General features: G+C 37.6%; 1 protein-coding gene across 4 annotated transcripts in view; it reads right to left on the bottom strand.

The window, feature by feature from the left end:
• ESRRG (estrogen related receptor gamma) overlaps positions 1 to 20,517 on the bottom strand; it is a gene marked incomplete at both ends in the record, with an annotated part of 491,857 nt that overhangs the window by 50,203 nt on the left and 421,137 nt on the right. For 3 of the 4 annotated variants that reach the window (XM_079727201.1, XM_079727203.1, XM_079727204.1), the window contains 2 exons: positions 6,690 to 6,851; positions 10,484 to 10,594. In XM_079727201.1, coding sequence (XP_079583327.1) covers positions 6,690 to 6,851; positions 10,484 to 10,594 — 273 coding nt within the window. Of the gene's footprint in view, positions 1 to 6,689; positions 6,873 to 10,483; positions 10,595 to 20,517 lie in introns of all 4 variants that reach the window. The other variant, XM_079727202.1, reaches the window with a different exon arrangement.

The following is a 20,517-nucleotide window of genomic DNA, read 5'->3' as shown; positions in this document are numbered from 1 at the left end:
CATAGATATTTATGCAGACACAGATCCATGATTCAGGGTGGAGATTGGGTCACCTGTAGCTTTAATAAGCCCCACAGTACCTAGCATAGTATTAGGTCCATAGCAGACACTCAAATACTTAAATTGTATTCATGACTGCTACGAAATTATGATTCCTCGTTGATCAGAGGTACACAATGGCATGAGGACGAATGGATGGCAAATATATTTGGGGGATACCTAGTAATGGACCAGAATACTGGAACAGAGGTTACGTGAGCACAGGTAATTCAGCATGGTGACAGCACCATGCATCAGGTCACAAACAATAGCACTGAGTGGTGAGGAGAGGTCTTTGTGAGCATCTTTAATACCATTTGGGGGTGTCTCTTGAACCAGGTCTCTGTCTGGGAAACCTCATCTGTCTGGGAAACCTCAAACCTTCTTTGTTGGTCTTTCTCCTTTCTAGCAAGGGTAGCCGCAGAAAATGAACAAGTCTGTAGGGGATCTTTCAGATTATTTTTTTCACAACATAATTTTCAACTTGTTCCTTTCTCCAGATCACAATTGTGACTTCAGAAACTGATAAACATTCAGTTATTTTAGGTATGGCCGAGGAGGATGAACCTGACTATGTAGAAGCTAATGGTCCTGCTCACCTAGGACAGAATGATGGCTATATCCATACAGAGATCCTCTTGGTTAAACAACCTTTCCCTCCCTTTCTATTATAATGGATGTTTGCTCTGAATATGTTTTGAAATAGCTCTTATGAATACTAACTTTTTGGATCACTTGGCTCTAATTACAATAAAATGACAACCTATGTACAATCTCTTAGGCACTAAAATGAACACTGAATATTTTACGTTTTTAGATCATTCTTTATAAGTTGCAAATTAATTATGCATGTGTATCATTTACATGTGTTTTTTTTTTCCTCATTTGATTTTCACAATATAACTAATGGCTAGACCAAATTACATAACTTACAAAGTATTACTTAACTATATACAACTCAGGTTTTCTGATTTTACTTTCAGAATTATTCTACCTTTGATAAACCACAACTACCGGTACACAGGTATACAACTACCAGGTACATTAAACATAACTTCTAACTATCTGATAATTGAATATAGTTATAATTTAAATAGTCTTACTAAGTGCCAAGGCATTGGATCTTAAATTTAAAATTTCTCCACTTAACTGAAAGACTCAACGACTTCACAGTTCTGAAATCATTAAGTTGCATGCATATAAGAAAAATTAATCCTGAGAAAAGAGCTGTAATCATTTTAATTCATTTGTAGCAAAGTAGAAATTACAACTACGTGTAAATTCAGTTATACAATGGGGTGGAGGGCGGAGCCTCAGAGCCAACTCATAGTTTTGTGCTGTGCATATTTTTAATCAACTAATCAATAGTACATTTTCCAAGTGCCAATGATATAGAAACAAAACAGCATATTAGGTCCTTTTTATATATAACATAACTCTCTTACTTAACTATGCCATTTCCTGCATGTGAAACCATAATCACATGCATATACACATGAAAACTTACCTGGTGTTACAAATGGAAACATAATTTTATAGTAATTATTTCCACCACAATTTTTGTGCTTTTTCACATATCATAATCATGTAATGGTGCCAGCAGTTTAAGATAAGTAATGGGCAGTTAAAAAACAAAACCTTCACAACTTCGCCTAGGGAATGATACAATCTAAAAAATTGATCTCTACGTAAAATGCATTAGAACAATAAATATATCTTTAAACAGTATCATTAGCCATAAATATTAGTGCAAAATATTCTTGGGTATTCTCTCACAAAATTTATATCCTAATATAGAAATAGTTTATCCATGTTCTTTAGAGATTTCTGTCATTTATAGAAAATTCTAAATACTTCTGTTGAGAAAACTAGAAAAAGTCAACTTGCTGAGCAAGTTTTAATACATTTTCCTAAGTGAATGTTTTAGAAAAAATGTTTCAGAATAAATGGAGAATACTGGTTTCTATACTTTAGACTTCTGTTTCTTACATGAATAACTATACATAAAGACTGTTTTATCACATCTCTTCCTAGTGTGGTTTTCTTTTTGAGCTTAATAGTTCCTGCCTTCATTTGGTATGAAGAAAAACTATAGGTTTTTTTTTTTTCCTGTTTTAAGAATGTCACTAAGAGGCTCCAAACTTGAATGGAGTCCTCCTTCTTCAGCAGGTAATTGTTTGATCTGTCATATCAAAAATAAACAAGCCCACGTGATAATCTGCCATATTTGATAAAGGAAAAAACAACTTCTAAAATACATTCATTCACTGAATTGTTCAAATACCTTTCTCTTAAAGTCATCCGTCTGGCAAGATCCATAAATATATTTAAGCCACTTATATAGGTCAGCTAATATGGGTGATGCTTTTTAAAGCACCATCTGACGAAGCACATTCTGCATTTTGCTAACAAAGTTACAGTACAAAATAATATTTTAATCAACCACAAAGAATAATAATAGATCTGACTGCTGGGCTGATAATCGTCTTATCACACCCTGTGAAACCTAGCTCTAATATTTGACGGAGCCTCCATTACTTGGCAGCTTATTCTAAAAAAGGCCAACAATGGAGAGAGAATGAAGTGGAGTGTGCAGGACCTCCGTATCTACATAAAAGAGATTAGAGGCGACAGCGGTCCATTTTACAGCTCAATCATATTGTGTTAGCATGCGCTTATCCGAGCGCGGACGAAATTGAAAGAGAAATAAAAAAGAGTCAGGCAGATAGGAACCAGAAAAGCGAGGCATGAGCAATTTCCAAGGATATAAAAGGATGCTAATGGTGGGGCCCTGTCATTCTTAAAAAGGGCTATTAGGGCACCATCATCTGTTCTGGTGCCCTTATGCTCCTTCAACTAAAGTCAAGCATTTTCTAAAGCCCTTGTGATCTTTTTGCTTCTAGAGATAAAGTATGGTCATGTTTCAGAACAACACACTTTTCCATTTATGTGATTTATTAAAGTAAGTCAACTAATTCTATTTACTGATAAAAAAAAAAACCCACTCCCTATGTATTCTTCTTCAATATTTTCTTTTGTTGAATTTGTCACTTTTTTATGTTGCAAAAGCAAGTATACAAAAGTATCTTCCCAGCAGTGCAGAAAGGCTACTGCTCTGATCTTATATGCTAAACTTAATTTTTAAAAAGTGTGTGTGTGTGTGTGTGTGTGTGTGTGTGTGTGTGTGTGATTCCACAAACTGAGAGAAGCATAAAGAGAGCAAAGGCTTGGATCTTAGTATATTTTAAAAAAAGATTTCACTTTAGTTTTAACAGAAGCATTAAAAAACCCCCACAATTTTGAAGTGAAGATTAAGACAGGTGAAATTTCCGTTCTGATTTGGCTTTAATTCCAGCTCTGACCCCAGTTATGAGGACTAGGTCATGGTATCAAAAACACATGTTTACATTTATCAAGGCAGAAATGAGACGTTCATCTTTATATTCTCTTTGGCTTTACCCCCTCCCCATCCCATGCTCCATGTTGCTGCCGTGCCCAGGCTCCCTGAACCCGGGTATGTAGACCAGCACGCTGGTATCACAGCATCTTTTACTTCTACCTCCGAACACTGCATGGCACACTTACTGTTATGAAATGTAAAGGCATTTCAGTGAATTCGTGTTTTGCTAATCCCTCTCTGAAAAGCCAAGATACTCCTTGCAATCATTTAAAACACCCTCCGGGTATCTCGAAAACCAGAGCTGTGAATCATCATTGCACAGTAACCTCCTCTGGCATTTGCTGGGGAGAGAGAATAACGTCAGCCCCTACCAATTCTAAGCCTCGGCTTAAGACTGAACACATAATCGTATAGCAATTGTTTCCACCACTGGAAATGCTGTTACTCATAGTTATTTAAAGTTACTGTCTTCACAAAGGTCACCAGAGCCCCTTTACTGTGACAAGTTCCTCTGTAAGCTGACATTTCTACTTAGATACACAACTGGACCCACAAATTTATCACTGACTTTTCCTTACCAGAGAGCAGCAGACAGAGTTGTTGACTTTTCTTGATCGTTATTATGGAATGTCTGTACGATAACAAAATATGGGCTTAACAAATTTCTTAATTCAGGGAGAACTTGAGCAGAATTCTCTGAAATAATGGGCGGTTTGGAGTCAGAGTGACACAGCCTTTTATGCTCTTACTATTAATAACACTACCATTTTTATTTTGAAATAATTCTTTCAAATGTAGTCAACTGGGGGACTAAACTATCCTGATTCTACTCCAGGAAGCATTGAATGTGGGCTTTGAAGGCTCTGGATACATTTGTGGACTTGTGCAAGTGTTTTTACCTCTCTCTGCCCCAGATCTCCCTATCTTTGAATTAAGGATAATATCTGATTCCTGGGTTAGAACAGTGGGTCTCAACCCGGGAAGAGGGGCATGATTTTGCCCCCCAAGAGGACATCTGGCAATGTGTGAAGACATTTTTGTTTGTTACAACTCAAGGATGCTAATAGGTAGAAACCAAGGATGCTGCTAAATAACCTACAAGGAACAGGACAGGCCCCATAACAAAAGATAATCTGGTTCCAAACATCAATTGCGTCAAGACTGAGAGACCCTGGGTTAGAAGAATGCTATTTTAAACCTCTGAGTATGTACGTCTGTGTACGTGTGTGTGTGGATAAATGTAAATGATATAATATATATTGATTATTTTTAAAAGTATCTGTGGACACTTCAACAAATCTTAGTTTTGTTTCTTTCTAAAACCCTTCATAACACTTTCCTTCCAAAAAAGTTTTCATACACTGTTTAGGCAAATTCTGGTTGTTTCCACTGCTACAACTTCCAATGTCTTACCATCTTTCAGCATATTCTATTTCGATTTTTTTTGCTTTTTCTAAAAACCTTATAGATATGATCACAATCCAAATGCAAATCAGCTATCCACACAATCAAATTCTCATCTTTCTTTTAGATGTAGCGACCCTTGTGGAGGTATCTTCTAAAGAATACACTCCAGCTCACCTATTTAACTAGTTTTGACTTAATTTGGGGTGCTTTATTAGCAAACAGTGTAAGACAAAGTAGCTGGTATAATACAGAGTGATGTTTAAATTAGTTTACAATTTGCTTGGCCTCATCTAGAACTGCAGTGAACAAAGCCATTCAGAAATGTCAGCTGTGTTCCCAAGCACTGTAACAAATTGTCGCCTGAACGCTGCACACCTAATGACTTCAAATTAGCTTCACTGCGATATCGCCTGACAGTTCGTTACGACTGTTAGCAACATAGCTGGCGTATCATGACCAATAAATTGGTTTCAGTGTGGGCTGGGAAAGGGACTTCCATCAATTTGATTAAAGAAATTACTGTAGCATTCAAAGCATAAAGACAAACTAGTTTAAGGAGATAGAAATAAGTTCACTGTACCAAAGAAACACGGCTCATCGTCCAAAAATTTGTTTGTAAACTAGTTGAAGATCAAAGCTCAAACAAACAATAATTCAAGCAGACTACTAAAATTCTTAAACCTTGTGATCAGGTATATGTTCACTGATCTAAGGACAGGTCTGGAGAGAAAAATAATTGGATACTTTAAAATACTACTTTTGGGACTTCCCTGGGGGCGCAGTGGATAAGACTCTGTACTCCCAATGCAGGGGGCCCGGGTTCGATCTCTGGTCAGGGAACTAGGTCCCACATGCATGCTGCAACTAAGAGTTCGCATGCCACAACTAAGGAGCCTGCCTGCCACAACTAAGACCCAGCGCAATCAAATAAATAAATAAATAAATATTTTTAAAAAAAACCCTGAAATACTACTTTTAAGTCACCATATGAGAATATTTACAATGTCAATGTAACATTTATTTTCATAATTTATGTATAAATTCATGGTAAATATCTAATTGTAAACCAAAGCAATATGCAAATATGAAAAACAATTCAGTATAAATCGCCACTATGAACAACAAAATAAGTGATTTTTAAAAGGAAAAAAGGTATCTAGACTACTCCTGACAAAAACTTTTTTTATTACAATATTATAGCTTTATTTAGGGTTTAGGAAGCTAAGATAGAGTAAGTTCAGGAAGTTGTCCCATTGGCAGGCCAGGCAGGACTTATACCCAGGCTGTCTGCCTTAAAGCCCCCATTCATAAACATTTATTTAAAGTGAAAAGAAAAAAAAGAAGTATTTCCTTAGGAGAAAACTCGGGACTTTTTAAGAGAATAAAGAAATATTTTAACAAGTTATATTCTCTTTATCTTAGGTTGGCAATAGTACCTTCATATGTGAAAAAATAATTAACAAGCATTCAAGATGGTACAGTTATAAAAAAGGCATATGATTCTATTAGGACCAAGAAAGCACTAAATTAAGTATGACAAAAACAAATGTAAAGGTTTAAAAAAATCCTAATGAATGGGAGTTCCCTGATGGTGCAGTGGTGGAGACTCTGTGCTTTCACTGTCGATGGTTCGGGTTCAATCCCTGGTTGGGGAACTAAGTTCTCACAAGCCGTGCAGTGTGGCCAAGAACAATAAATTAATTTAAAAAATACAAATAAAAAAGTAAACTAAAATAAATAAATATAAATTAAAAATCCTAATGAGAAAATTGTGAATTTGCCTAAATCAACATATAAAGCCTAGGGAATTAATTGCAAACTTTTTTCATTTCAGAAAAGGTACCTGGAATATGCTTCGCCCATCCAATGATAACCACCAATTCTCGATCGGCCAAGTCGCACAGTGTAGTGAGGGCTTTGATGTCACTGTCGGGAACAGTAGGGTCAGGCATGGCATAGATCTTCTCCGGTTCAGCCACCAATAAATGTGAGACAATCTTGTTATCTGCAGAATCAGACCAGAGCACTACAAGATCACTAGTAGCATCATCCCTCTTTCGCATGTTCTAAACTAGGTGGTGTTTTGAGCAAAAACAAAAAACAAAGCAAAAAAACCCCACAAACACCTATAATCAACCCAAATATTCCATTTACGGTTCAACATATATATATTAAACAGTGTTCTGGAAAACCCATAGCAGTTGTAATAGTTCTTTGTTTCTTCTTGGCTTTACCTGCCTTTGCTGGAATGAAGCATCTGTCCTGTAATGAAATTTTTTACAGCAAACAGATAAGAGAAGTTAGAGGCTTTCTGGGTCTGCTCTTTGATTCTTAAGTGGGATCTGGGGAAGCAGATTAAATAGCATACAACAGCTTTAAAATAAATATCCACATAAACCATTGAAATATAGAACATAATGCAGGAGGCAAAGAACTCCTACTGCCCATAGACATAATGGGCATGAAAGTCATTAACTGTCCTAATTCCTTTAAAGAAGAGCAAAGGTCAGAGCCCTGCTGCCGGGGTGAATTACTGACTGTATAACTCTGTCTCTGTGGGATGCATTCAATACGAACGACGTGCCTTTCTCCCCCTCCCCACACACCCGGCCCATCTTCCAAATATAGCCAATGTCAGTTTCCAGAAAAATACTCCAACTTAAATGTGACTGTATTTCCTCTTTGGAGCGTCTAATACTTTAATCCTCTATTTTCATCTGTTGTCTTTAGTTCATTCTCTGGTTCAGATTTATCTGTCTGAAATTTGTGATATATGTTTTTAAAATCCTTCATAAAATAAACACTAGAGACAAATGGAAAGCATCACATCAAATGTGTTTTATCACTCAGGGCCATGTGAGAGTTTATGGAAGGGGTTATAAAGCCTTGCTAACAGAATGATTTTTCTTGTTGGCCCCACTTTCAATTTCTACATGTAGCTTTAGATTTGATGCTTTCTTCTAAGTGAGGAAATACAAATAGGTAAGAATAAACTCAGAGATTTCAATGTCTGTGTCCTATTACTCTAGAAAACTAGGGTATTAAATGGGATCTTTGTGAGCCAAGTCAAAGGTTCCTCTACATTTACTAGACCCTTTGCCTTTCCCTATATATTTTTAACTTTTTTAACACAAAATGAAAAGACTTCATATACCTTAGAATTGAAAACATATTTCTTGTTTTGTCTGCTGTAACAACATAACAAGGATACTTATCCAAGCTACAATTTGTAATTTTTCTGATAAGAGTTTAAAATTTTTACTACTATGACTGCCACATGAATTCTGTTCACTTCAAATGATCAACAGATAACCATTCAATGGCAGTAATATTCAATTATTATCAAATTAAAAATACAGATTTGGGAGGAAGTATTCCCAAATATCGTATTTTCTAGAAATTAAAATCAAATATTCTTTTTTTTTAAATTTGTAGGATCTGAAGAGAATGACATTTGTTCTCATATATGCTATCGAAACAACACCCTGTTTTTTAGCTACGCTTGGAAAAGTTTCCACTTTCATTGCTCTGACAATGCAGCAAAACCTGTCAGCAACTACTAGATCCTCAGGATTAGAAGAAAATGCAGTAATAAAGGGTACAAAAATGTAATGGAAGGAAATCGTGATTCGAGTTCTTTTAGTACAGGGAAAATGCAACCTGTTTTACCCAAGCCACTGGATACTTGACTGGAGGGGGTGAGAGAAATTTGGTGGAAGCTTAGAAATTCCTATCATTCAGAAAATGGAATAGCCGGCAGCACTGTTTCTAGGTGAATCTTATTTAATGTTTCCCTAATTAGAATCAATAGAACCCAATTTTCATTCTTGGGCTTTTGTAGTATACAAACAACCAGTCAGGCTCCAGAAATCTCCCCCAGCCACTTTCTGAGCAAAGCCCATGCCTGGTCTCTTGACATTTATCTGACAGGATCTGAAAATTAAGTTTTATAAATGTTTGTTACCAAAATACACTAATTGGATAGACTAAGGAAAATGAACACAGAGGCCTTAAGATAATGAGTAATGATTTATTAGGAGTCCTCTTTTATCTCAGACAAATGGAGCTCACTGAAATTGCTGTAATCTTCTTAAAGGTACTTGACAAGCCTCTTCCCAATTTCTCAGGTGTACGCCCAAAACCATAGATGTTTCTTAATCCATCCTGTGGACTTACGAATGGGCTGGGGCTCATTTTTCTCTCGGTAGAGGATATCATCAATGGTGTCAGTCGACTTCGTATAAAATTAATGAGAAATGGCCAGTCTGGATATTAGTGAATCCAGGAAAACAAAACCTCTAATGAAATTAGGCATTAGTGTTTATTGCATTTTATTGTATTATCAGAAAGTTTTTTTATTCTAATGTGCAAAATCTGCTTAATGCAGTCCTAGATTGTATTTGCGGAATGCCAAACAGCTTATGCAGGCTGAGGAGAAGATGCCAGATTGGACAATTGAAGGTATAATCAACATAATGTTTTTTGGAAAGGCAAAAGGAAACCATGCCATATGTTCACTTAAGCTTTAATTTTATGTAAAACTGGTTGTTTTTCCTTTGACATAGCTAAAATGTCCTTTCATTTACAGTTCAGGGTCTGTTTTATGTATTTAACAGACGCCCATATGCTCACACGGATGATGCATAGCAGCGACCCCTCCTGGAGAATCTGAATGAGAAGAAGACACTTTTTCTCTTCCCTAGAAAGCAGATCAAAAATTACCCGTGTCTTTTCTAGAACTGCTATAGCTGCAACTTCCTCTGGTGAGGGCTGGTTGTGTCTTCTGAGGCAGAGACGGCTAAATGTGAGAATTGTTTCCACCAAAGCACTTTCGGTGTCTCGTATAAACTCTATGCATAAACATCCTAAAATGTTAGCTCTTTTGCACTACAGCCATGAACTGATTTTTCAGAAACTGGCACACAGTTCACTGCCTCAATCTATATTCTAGCTCTTTTTAGCTAATGACAAAGAGAATGGGGCTTGCATTTTAGCTACGTACCTACCATTGTTTCAAATTGCAGCCGGGCATTATCAAACCATGGGCTTTTAAAAAACGATTCATAATGCCCGTAAGGGCATCTGAAATGGAACCACCAACCTATGCTTGTTATCAGTAGGGCCCATTCTTGTTTTAATCTATTGCTAGCTAGTGTGTTAACCTTCTAGAGCTCTAAATTAATGAGGCTCCTAATGTATTTTCATTGGGAGGTTGAACAAACTCATTTAGCTAGTGAAAACTACAAAAATCACTTTCTTGTGAAATCTGAAACTAACAGCTCCAATGAACTAATGATCATGGTACGATCCATTTTATGTACCTCTGAAAATAAAGATAACCCGTAAATGTAAAATTTGCACTATATAAGCTATGCCTTGGTATGCTTGTGCTTCCACAAAATGACTAGGTGGAAAAAAGGTAGAGGGGGAGAAAACCATAGGACAAAAAGATAATTAGCTGAGTTGCTGTTGCTCTTCAAAGGTAATCCTTGGGAATAAAGCCACCTCTCCCCACCCCCGCCAACAAAGAGAAGTCTCGTTGGAGTCAGTAGGAATGGGCATGCCAAAACTGATGTACCTAGAGCCAGCTGGGAGGATGTCATGTGCTGGAAAGTCAGACATGTCTGCTGTACTTACATGGCTTTTTGGCTGGCTGCACCAACTGAGGGTTCAGGTACGGGCTGTTCTCCGCATCTATTCTGCGCTTGTACTTCTGCCGACCTCCACGTACTCTGTCAAGACGCACTCCTGTGGGGAAAGACAGGCACTTCCTTACTGTTGAGGTAACTATCTTTGAGACCAATCACATACATAGAGAGTATCATCCAAGGGTGCTAGGTAAACAGAGAGTAGATTGCAGAAGGGTCCAGGGGAAGTAGAGGAACGTAAAAAAGTGACGGCTAAACCAACACTGGCACAGGTTGGAAACCAAACCTGGGAGAGATGACCAAGCTGAAAGACATTTATGCAAGGCCATCAGAGTCACCTACATACCAAAGGAAAGGCACCTTTCCTTGAGAATTAATACAAAGAGACTGGAATTTGGGGCTAACACAGTTTCTCAAATTAAAGACACTGGCAATGTGTATCCCCTTCATCAGTCACCCCTGAAAGCTCAATGTGTGGGCTTGAGTAGATAGATCAGTAGACCCAGAGCTGTTCAATCCACGCCCGTCTATCAGAGGACTCCACATGGACCTGTGGAACTGAATTGAGTTGAAAACCCCTACATGTTGTAGACAGCTGGAACCCCACTACACAAGATGAGATGCAAGGATCGTTCCAGGTTCTAAGTCAACATGTCTCAGAAGGAGCATGTTCTTTACATTTTGGCACACGTTTGTATTTTCCTTCAAATGAGAGAAAACAGAGCAGGTTTGGACTGAACGCAGGTTAGAAGGAGGAGATTCCTGAATTCAGGAGGCTAGGATGGCGAAGGAGGGGTTTGTTAGGAGGGCAGAGATGAAGCGTGAAGCTAGAAAGTAGGCCAAAGTAGACTGGCACTTAGTAATACTTTTTCCCCAGGAGTGATGGACTGGGTCAAGATTCAGGGAGGTATTGCTGGCAGTGGTTCTACAACATTAAGGAAAGGGGCAAAAGGGAAAGAAAGGGATTAAAAAGAAAGAAATGTTTCATTTACATGGGGCAGTGGGGAGGGGGGGAGGGGCGCTTGTGAATAACGTGGTTTCCAGTCTGTAATTGTAAAGTTTAGGATAGAAACATATAAATCTTTATCAAATAAAGAGAAGATTACTTGGGAGTTAAGAGAGAGGTGAGCGATTCGCTTTGTGGTCTTAGATGGTACGTTAATTGATAAGACAGTATTAACATTATCCATTCATAAATTCACAACCAAGTAATTCATTGTACATATTTTGGTATTTCTCAAACTGTCCAGAAGATAGATTTGGTTTAACAGTATCCTCAGTATTGTTAATTTACTGAAGGCCCTCTCAGAGCCTTTAACATGCAACTAACTCTCAAATAAAACTCTGAGACGGAGATACAGCCTATGCAATGTTTTGCAAACCAATTTAACCAAGGATCCTGTTTTTGGAACATTTGTTAATATCATGTGGAACAGGTGAGTTGTGGTGTAACTAAATTATATGAAACAGTTTGGGAAAGGCTGATATATTTCTATGTGAATCCTGAAGGTGAATATATATACTCATATGTTAAAGATGATTATCAATCCATGAGCTAAAGAAAAGCATAACTTTTCATATTATCTTAATACTGCTACTTTAAGAGTTATTTCCTTTTAGTGATACACACTTGGTTCTAGATAAACCCTGAAATGTCAAACTGAAACATCAGAGCAGAGTTTAAGTGATATCAGGAGACAACTTCAAGAGCAAGTAAGTAGGTTTAGACAAACAAATATCAAAAAACAAAGAGCTTAGGTACAGTCCCTAAGTATTCAATGAAAATAGAATGCTTGTGAGTCATGAAGAAACATTTCTTGACTGCTGCTTTTAGAGCAATTTTGTGCCTAGAGTTCCATTCCTTCGTTTATCTAATTTCTAATGTTCTGTTTTTATTGTGTCTATATTTAATTTACTAAAGTTTAACACCTTCCCCCTTTCCCCCCCTTTAGTCATGTTTTGTCTTTTTTCATCTTTCTTTCTCCAAGATATTTTTCCAGTTTATATAATGTGGTCACATTTTGTCTGTTCATCTGAGATCCATTCAAATTTGTTTCATTATAAGAATTTAAAAATTTTCATTATAAGAGTTTAGAAAATTAAAAGCATATATAACTAAAAGTGGTACCATAACACGTTTGGCATCCAGCTCCAACACAATGTAAACATTAATGTGATATGATTAGAGGTGTGAAGAGAAGGCAGGATGAAACAGAGAGAGAGAAAGACAATGACAAAGGCTAAAAAAAGGAGGAAACATTTAAAAATAACTCTGAAATTGTTAGAACCAAGAAAGCCTGGCATACACACACTACACTACTATATATAAAACACATAATCAACAAGGACCTATTGTACAGCACAGGGAACTCTACTCAGTACTCTGTAATGACCTATATGAGACAAGAATCTAAAAAAGAGTGGATATATGTATATGCATAACTGATTTACTTTGCTCTACAGCAGAACTAATTCAACACTGTAAATCAACTATACTCCAATAAAAATTTTAAAAATTAAAAAAAAAAAAAAAGAACCACAAAAGCTCACAGAATGCATCTCCATTAGGTTTGTAGACTCCAAACTTTGCTTTTGGTGTCTGTCAGGGCATGAGTTCACCATGAACAATATAGCCTCACATGCTCAAATACTAAACAATACACTATGTATTTTCCAACACAGGAGTCAGAGCTGGTGAGTTTCTGACAATGGATTTCGTCCATCCTGAAGGCCTATGGAAGAGGATCGTGGCTGAAAGACTGGATTCAAGGTCTTGGCTGGAAACAATTCTGACACAGTTATATCACACTAAAGCCACCAATCAGCTTAGCCCACTGGCCCAAGTTTATGGGAGACGTGCAACACTGAAAACTAGTTACTAAACATCATGAAGAAAAAAATACATATACTTGATTGACAGAATTTTTATTATGCATTATGGGATATGCTTTGTATTTGTAGGAATAGATCCTTTAAGTATTGTGAAATAATTTTACTACTGTGCATTTCCTTTCAACTTTGAACAATGAATTACTGAAATATTCATATTATTTTTACGTGCTCCTCCAAAATCTAAAGGAGCGTTCTCACTCTTATGTTCATTCTCGCTTTCTCTTTCTCCTTTTCCCTCTTTTTCTTGCTTTCTTTCCTCCCTCTCACCTCCTTTCAGTGTGTGGGTAGATAAACTACTATCTATCCATCCATCCATCCATCCCATCTACGTATTTATCCAGTTTCTAAATATTCAAGTACTTTTTTACAAAAGCCATGATTTAACACTTTCTTACTTCCTAAAATAAAGATCAGTTGGACAAAGCATTCTTTTATGATTTATAACTTTATGTATATGGTATTCAGTAGATGACTGTAAAGGGAAAAAATAGATATTAATACTACATAATTAATAATTAATACAATTATGCAGCGAAAGTTGATGGGCAGTCAATATACAGAAAAATTGTTCCTGCCAAGTTTAGATAACAATTAATGGTAAAAATTTCTAGAGTCGATATATTTAAAAAGATCATAATAACTTTTTTTTTTTTTTTTTTTTTTTGCAGTACGCGGGCCTCTCACTGTTGTGGCCTCTCCCATTGCGGAGCACAGGCTCCGGAAGCACAGGCTCAGCGGCTATGGCTCACTGGCCCAGCCACTCCGCGGCACGTGGGATCTTCCCAGACCGGGGCACGAACCCGTGTCCCCTGCATTGGCAGGCGGACTCTCAACCACTGCGCCACCAGGGAAGCCCAGATCATAATAACTTTTATGTGAAAGTTTTATTCCCATTTTAGGGGGTTAAAAGTAGGCAAAAATCAACAATTTCAAGTAAAAAATATTTATACTGCTTTTAACCTCTTTTCAAAATCTGGAAAATCTTCTTTTTATGCATCTTCTAGAGACATGATGATGATGATAATGATTTAGTTTAGCTGACTTCATACTCAGTGAAATGTTTGAACTCAAATCCTAGTAACACACCTTCAACTACTTCTACATCATACTAAAATTATTCATCAATTTATTCAGTTCTGTTGGAGAAAAAACATAGTCAGTAAAACCAGTTTTGTTTTCCCCCAAGGACAACCGTATAACACGGAAATACACAAGTGACATAGGTTTCAAAGTTAAATCAGCCCAAACTATGTGTTCAAACATGTGGACCCAGCTTCTTTATTTGTGCATCTTTGAAAATAAACAGATTTATTCATCTGAGTCATAATAATATATGCACTGAAATTTTAATAATGTTATTTTAAAGGGTCTGATAAAACAATACTATACAGATATCATTAAGAAGTCTATTTTCACATATATATGTTACTATGTATAAAACAGATAACTAATGAGAACCTACTCTATAGCACAGGGAACTCTACTTGGTGCTCTGTGGTGACCTAAATGGGAAGGAAATCCAAAAAAGAGGGGATATATGTATATGTATGGCTGATTCACTTTGCTGTACAGCAGAAACTGACACAGCAGTGTAAAGCAACTATATGCCAATAAATAAATTAAATAGTCTATTTTCAGTATATTTCTAGTTTTAAAGTTTTTCCAGAAAAATGTTTCCAACTGTAATAATATAATTTATTCCTAAATATTATATGAAGAACATGGAAAAAAATAAAGCATAGTTTGCAAATCAGAATGGTTTCTTTCTGGCTCTTTCATTAACAAGCTCCGTAAATTTTGTTGCGTTCCTTAACCTGGTTGCTTTTCCAAATATAAGATGGATGTTAAGACAATAACCTCCCTGGTGTTTTGCTGTAATGATCCAATTATATTAATATAAGGTACTAATAATATATTTGGATATTATACTAATGTACTAATATATTTGGATATTATACAAATGCATTATTAAATATCTTATAAACCTTAAAATCCCAAGGAAATTGCCATTATATCGTTATTTTGTTGAAATATTGCTATATTATTTATTGAAATATTTTTTGCATCGTGATCATTTATTGAAAATCTACCCCCATGGAGTGTGACAGTCTACCCTGCCTCAATTCTGTAGGTAAACAGATTTGAGGTATGACTAAATGGTAAGATAATACAAAGGATAAAACCCAAATAATGACATTATTTGATGTCTAAGTGATTACAGAAATATTTGGTATCCCATTCTATTTGCTGTTTTCCCCTGTCACTAATAATATCATTTAGAATTTATTTTAGAACAGATACAGAAGCTAACCCAAAGTCTATCAAAAAGAAAAATGCTATCTCTGAGTTTAGCTAGAAACACACAATACAAAGTTAAGTAGAGAATTGATAATTATCCAATTAACCTAATACATTTCATTTAAAAGTCTCTACTTCCAGCAGAAACAAACAAACAAAAAAAACAACAGTATTTACGATCAGGACCTGGAAAATCCAGATTTGCCATAAACAAACATCAATCTAATCCAAATATTTCCACTTACAATGGCAAAGCCTGTCTCTCTACATCTTTACAATCTTAAATACAAACAATTTCTGTTTGGACTCCACTTGTAAACCATTTTTGAAAAAGTTTAAAAAGATGATTTCTCCCAGTAAATAAGATACCCACAATGTTCAATGTTTGACAGGATTTGAAGTTAATTAAGGCAACTGGATTTTCTATTCATGTGGAGACTGCCATTACCCCTTTCATTTTTTAAATAAAAAATTTTAATAGTTTACCTACCAAACAGAACGTTTCACATTGCTTTTTCTGTCAAATACTGCATGTGCCTACATTGCCACAAGGGAATCACAAATCTCATAAGTTGTCAGAATTTACAAAATTGAGGAAGCAGGAATAGGGCAAGAAGGAAAAAAACAAAACAAAAAAACCCGCTATGAGGCACATAAATGCCAAAAGAAATAAAACAGTTCAGCACAAGGCCTTCTTAGGTCAGCTAATTTTAAGTCTACATTTTATGCCCAAATGCAAATTTTTACAGTATGTATAGTCCAAAGACAAAAGTATTTTTCACTTCTTTTTTTTTTTTTTTTTTTTTTTTTGTGGTACGCGGGCCTCTCACTGTTGTGGCCTCTCCCGTTGCGGAGCACAGGCTCCGGACGCGCAAGCTCAGCGGCCATGACTCACGGGCCCAGCCGCTCCGCGGCATGTGGGATCTTCCTGGACTGGGGCACGAACCCGCGTCCCCTGCATCGGCAGGCGGACTCTCAACCACTGCGCCACCAGGGAAGCCCTATTTTTCACATTTTTAATAGCACAAGTCATTTCATAGGATAATGAAAGATCTCCCCTTCAGAGAATTACACAAGGCTATCCTAGCCTACTTCGCTAAATTAAAGACAAGGCTTTTTATAATATTGTTCTTAAACAAAGGTTTGCTAAAAACATTAATTACATAGACCCCTGGAATACTTAAGAAAGTTGCAATTAGTCATATTAAAGTAACGATAATTTTTTAAAAGGTAGTGAAATAATATTTTAAAATATGAGTGACTTTAATGACTACTAAATAAATAGTTGGATTATTGAAATGTTATCCAGCACGACTTGTACTTCAGGATGAGGAGCAGCCTGGGAAAGTAAAGCTTATGACGCAAGAAGGTGAAGAGGGCGGGAACCTTCTCCGCCACGATGTCTCTGCTACTGCGGCTCCCTCTGCTGTGGAAGGGAATCCGGCTCTTTCCGTTCAGGAAAAGAGGTACCTAGAAGCGCCCTTGAATTTGCCTGAGATTTCTGGGAGGGAACCATCATAAACAGAGGGTGGAGAAAATCCCTCTGAGGGGCTGTAGGAAAGGAAGCAAAGGCAGATCAGCAGTATCAAGACACAGTGGCGAGAATTTTAGTGGCAGCCCATGATGGGGTTCTTCCTTGTAACAGCATCCTTACAGAGAGTACCAGTTTGACCTAGAGTATGTGTGCATATTTATAGGTACCCCAGTAAAGGGATGAGTGAAAATTATTTGTACATTGATGCATATACTCCAGGGAGAGTCTAACCATATTAAGTTCTGGAGGATCATGAGAGACAATAAAACACACCAAGCCCTAGTTATCTTCTCTTACTATTATTGCCCTTTCTCAAAATAGACAGTGATACTGTTCAACGTGGCTTCATGATTTCGTTCCTTTCTTCCTATCTCAGCAAACTTTCACTGTTGTGGCCTCTCCTGTTGCGGAGCACAGGCTCCGGACGTGCAGGCTCCGCAGCATGTGGGATCCTCCCGGACCGGGGCCCCCTGCATCAGCAGGCGGACTCTCAAACACTGCGCCACCAGGGAAGCCCCTCAGCAAACTTTTGACTCCTGGTATCTGCATCTCCTTAACAAGCAATGTCTTCATTGATAATGGAATGACTTAATCTCTGTATGAAGTAAGTGTCTTGGAATCAACCAAAACACCCATTGGTTATTGAGAGCTTCTTCTATTCCAGGCAATGGGTTAATTGTTTTATGTACATGAACACATTTAATACTGACAGCAATCCTATGAAGCAGGTGCTATTATTATCCCATTTTACAAATGAGAAAACTGGAACTGGGAAGAGGCTGAGCCAGGAGTGGCAGCTGGGGACCATGGCTGCCGAGCCCATGTTCTCAGGAGACCAAGGCTGCCGAGCCCACGTTCTCATGGGGACCATGGCTGCAGAGCCCACGTTCTCGGGGGGGACCACGGCTACAGAGCCCACGTTCTCGGGGGACCACGGCTGCAGAGCCCACGTTCTCGGGGGGGGACCACGGCTACAGAGTCCACGTTCTCGGGGGACCACGGCTGCAGAGCCCACGTTCTCCGGGGACCATGGCTGCAGAGCCCATGTTCTCAGGGGACCACGGCTTCAGAGCCCACATTCTCAGGGGACCACGGCTGCAGAGCCCACATTCTCAGGGGACCATGGCTGCAGAGCCCACGTTCTCAAGCCCTATGTTTATACTGCTTCTCTGTCATCAAATTCTATTTTTGGAAAAGAGCATGTGGTATATACTCCAAAAGCAGAAGCACGGGCAGATAAAATGCAATTACTGTGGTAAACAATACTCGCACCCTGATAGGGGGTACATGTAAAGAGCAAGGCAGAATGATGAACTAGCAGGAGGAGAGAGGAATACTTTTACTCCACTGAAGGGCTAGGCATTTCGCATCTATGACTCCATAAAGTGTCTCCACTTAGAAGAAGTTTATAGCTATGAGACTGTGGGTAAACCAAAAATGATAAAAATATTCAGTCAGTCTGCTTTTCTCTTAAGGCAGCGACCCAGAGATATGCATTTCCTCGCTCCCTGTTCCTCTTTAAAATGTCACTGAAATAAGACAAGGACTGTTTTGCCAGGGCCATGGAGGCAAGGCAACATTCTGGCTGAGTTTTACAGTTTAGAAGGCGACCCCGATGGCGGCTTTTCAGTTAGACACCTTGACGAATGGTTACATTTACTTCTGCTGAAATAACATGACAACAATTCAGGAACTTTGGAAATAGCTTGGTTGCATGTGGAAGCACTATAAGGTCTGCTGAAATAAAAGGGAAAAATCACACAGGGAGAGAAAATGCATATCCATTAGGTGGGCTTTTTTTTTTTTTTTTTTTTAAACTGAGTCCTCAGTCACTAAAAGAGATAAAAGCCAGGACTCACATTAAAGCTTCCTTGCTCTACAGATGAATTAACAATTAGCAAAGGGAAGTCTTTCGTTTTGATCTCCTGGTAGCTATCTGGACTATTAAACATGTGAGGCTTGCATAGGAAATTACAAAGGGTTCCCTCTGTTTCAGATTCAAGCTGCATCCAAAATGCATTTGTAGATTTCTGTGCACAGGACATAGCCACAAAGAAGCCCTCCTTCTTTTTTTTCAAGGTGTGATTCACTGCTCTTGGCTGGTTCTGAGGCATATGTGCTAAATTTATAATCTGGCTGAGAGCCGAAATCAAAATCATAGAAATCTGAAAAAGACATAGTTTACAAAATATTTTGCAGGGAAAATATTATTCCACCAGGGGTCCAGTTGCTTCATCTGAAGCATGGAGCCCTAATCTATGACACATACAAGTACAAATTAGGTCATCTGCAACAGGTGACAAGTTTTAATTGAATGTCTTCTGTCTGCAATTCTGACAAAAGGTGAATAGAAATAAATGGGTCTTGGCAAGACGGCTCTGGGCCTTACAATACCCAATATCTCATTATTTTTAAACAGCTATCTATAAACTGATGCTGACAAGCCTTGAACCTTTTATTTCTGCTCAAGATGAGGTGGCTGTGAAAGAGTAAAAAAAAAAAAAGGAAAGAAAAAGGGGCATCCAGAACATTACATTAAACATGCAACACCTACCATTATCACTTCCCCAATGTAATTAAAGGAAATCTTCTATTCAAAAGGTACTATTTCTTACTTTGCTTGATGTCAGAGAGAAAGAGAAAGAGAGCGAGTGAGCGAGCTTGCTTGGCCTGTATTTGCTAAACACAGAGACTGCCTTTAAAGAAAAAAAAGAAAATCTTCCCTTTCTTTCTTTTTTTGCCTGTGAAAAATTTCATAAACTATTGAAAGAGATACTGCGGTGACTTAAACCTATCTGAACTCTATTTTGTCTGGTTACTGTTTAATACTGGTGACTCTTCCCTTTATCCTTTTTGAAACTGCCTTCTCATGTGAATAAAGTTGTGAATTAGCGGGTAAAGACATGAAATGTGGTTGCACATCACCATCAGGAAAAGTGATTCTACTAATTCACAATTAAATGTGACACTGGCAGCAATAAGTTTAACACCATAATAACAGTAATAACGGTGCACAGCACCCCATGGGGACGCTCTGTAAACAGAAGCACAAATATTATTTATGCAAAATTCAATGCCCTGTAAAAATGAATTAAAAATGAAATCAACCAGGCTGGTTTATAAGTTGCAGGTTGAAAGGCATAGTCACTGTGTTTCATCCAATGAAGAGGAATACAGTGGAGTCTAGTGAACAAAAAAACCACACGTGGATTTCAAAGAGAATATAAGTTGTGGGAGGAAAAAAAACAAAGGAAATAAGTGACAGAGAAAGATGGTGGTGAGTCTGGAGGTCATTTGGT

This window comes from Hyperoodon ampullatus, assembly GCF_949752795.1.
Source record: "Hyperoodon ampullatus genome assembly, chromosome: 2".
In the NCBI taxonomy this organism is placed as follows: domain Eukaryota; kingdom Metazoa; phylum Chordata; class Mammalia; order Artiodactyla; family Ziphiidae; genus Hyperoodon; species Hyperoodon ampullatus.
Note: the sequence above shows the minus strand (reverse complement) of the source record. Positions and strands in the feature narration are given on the sequence as shown.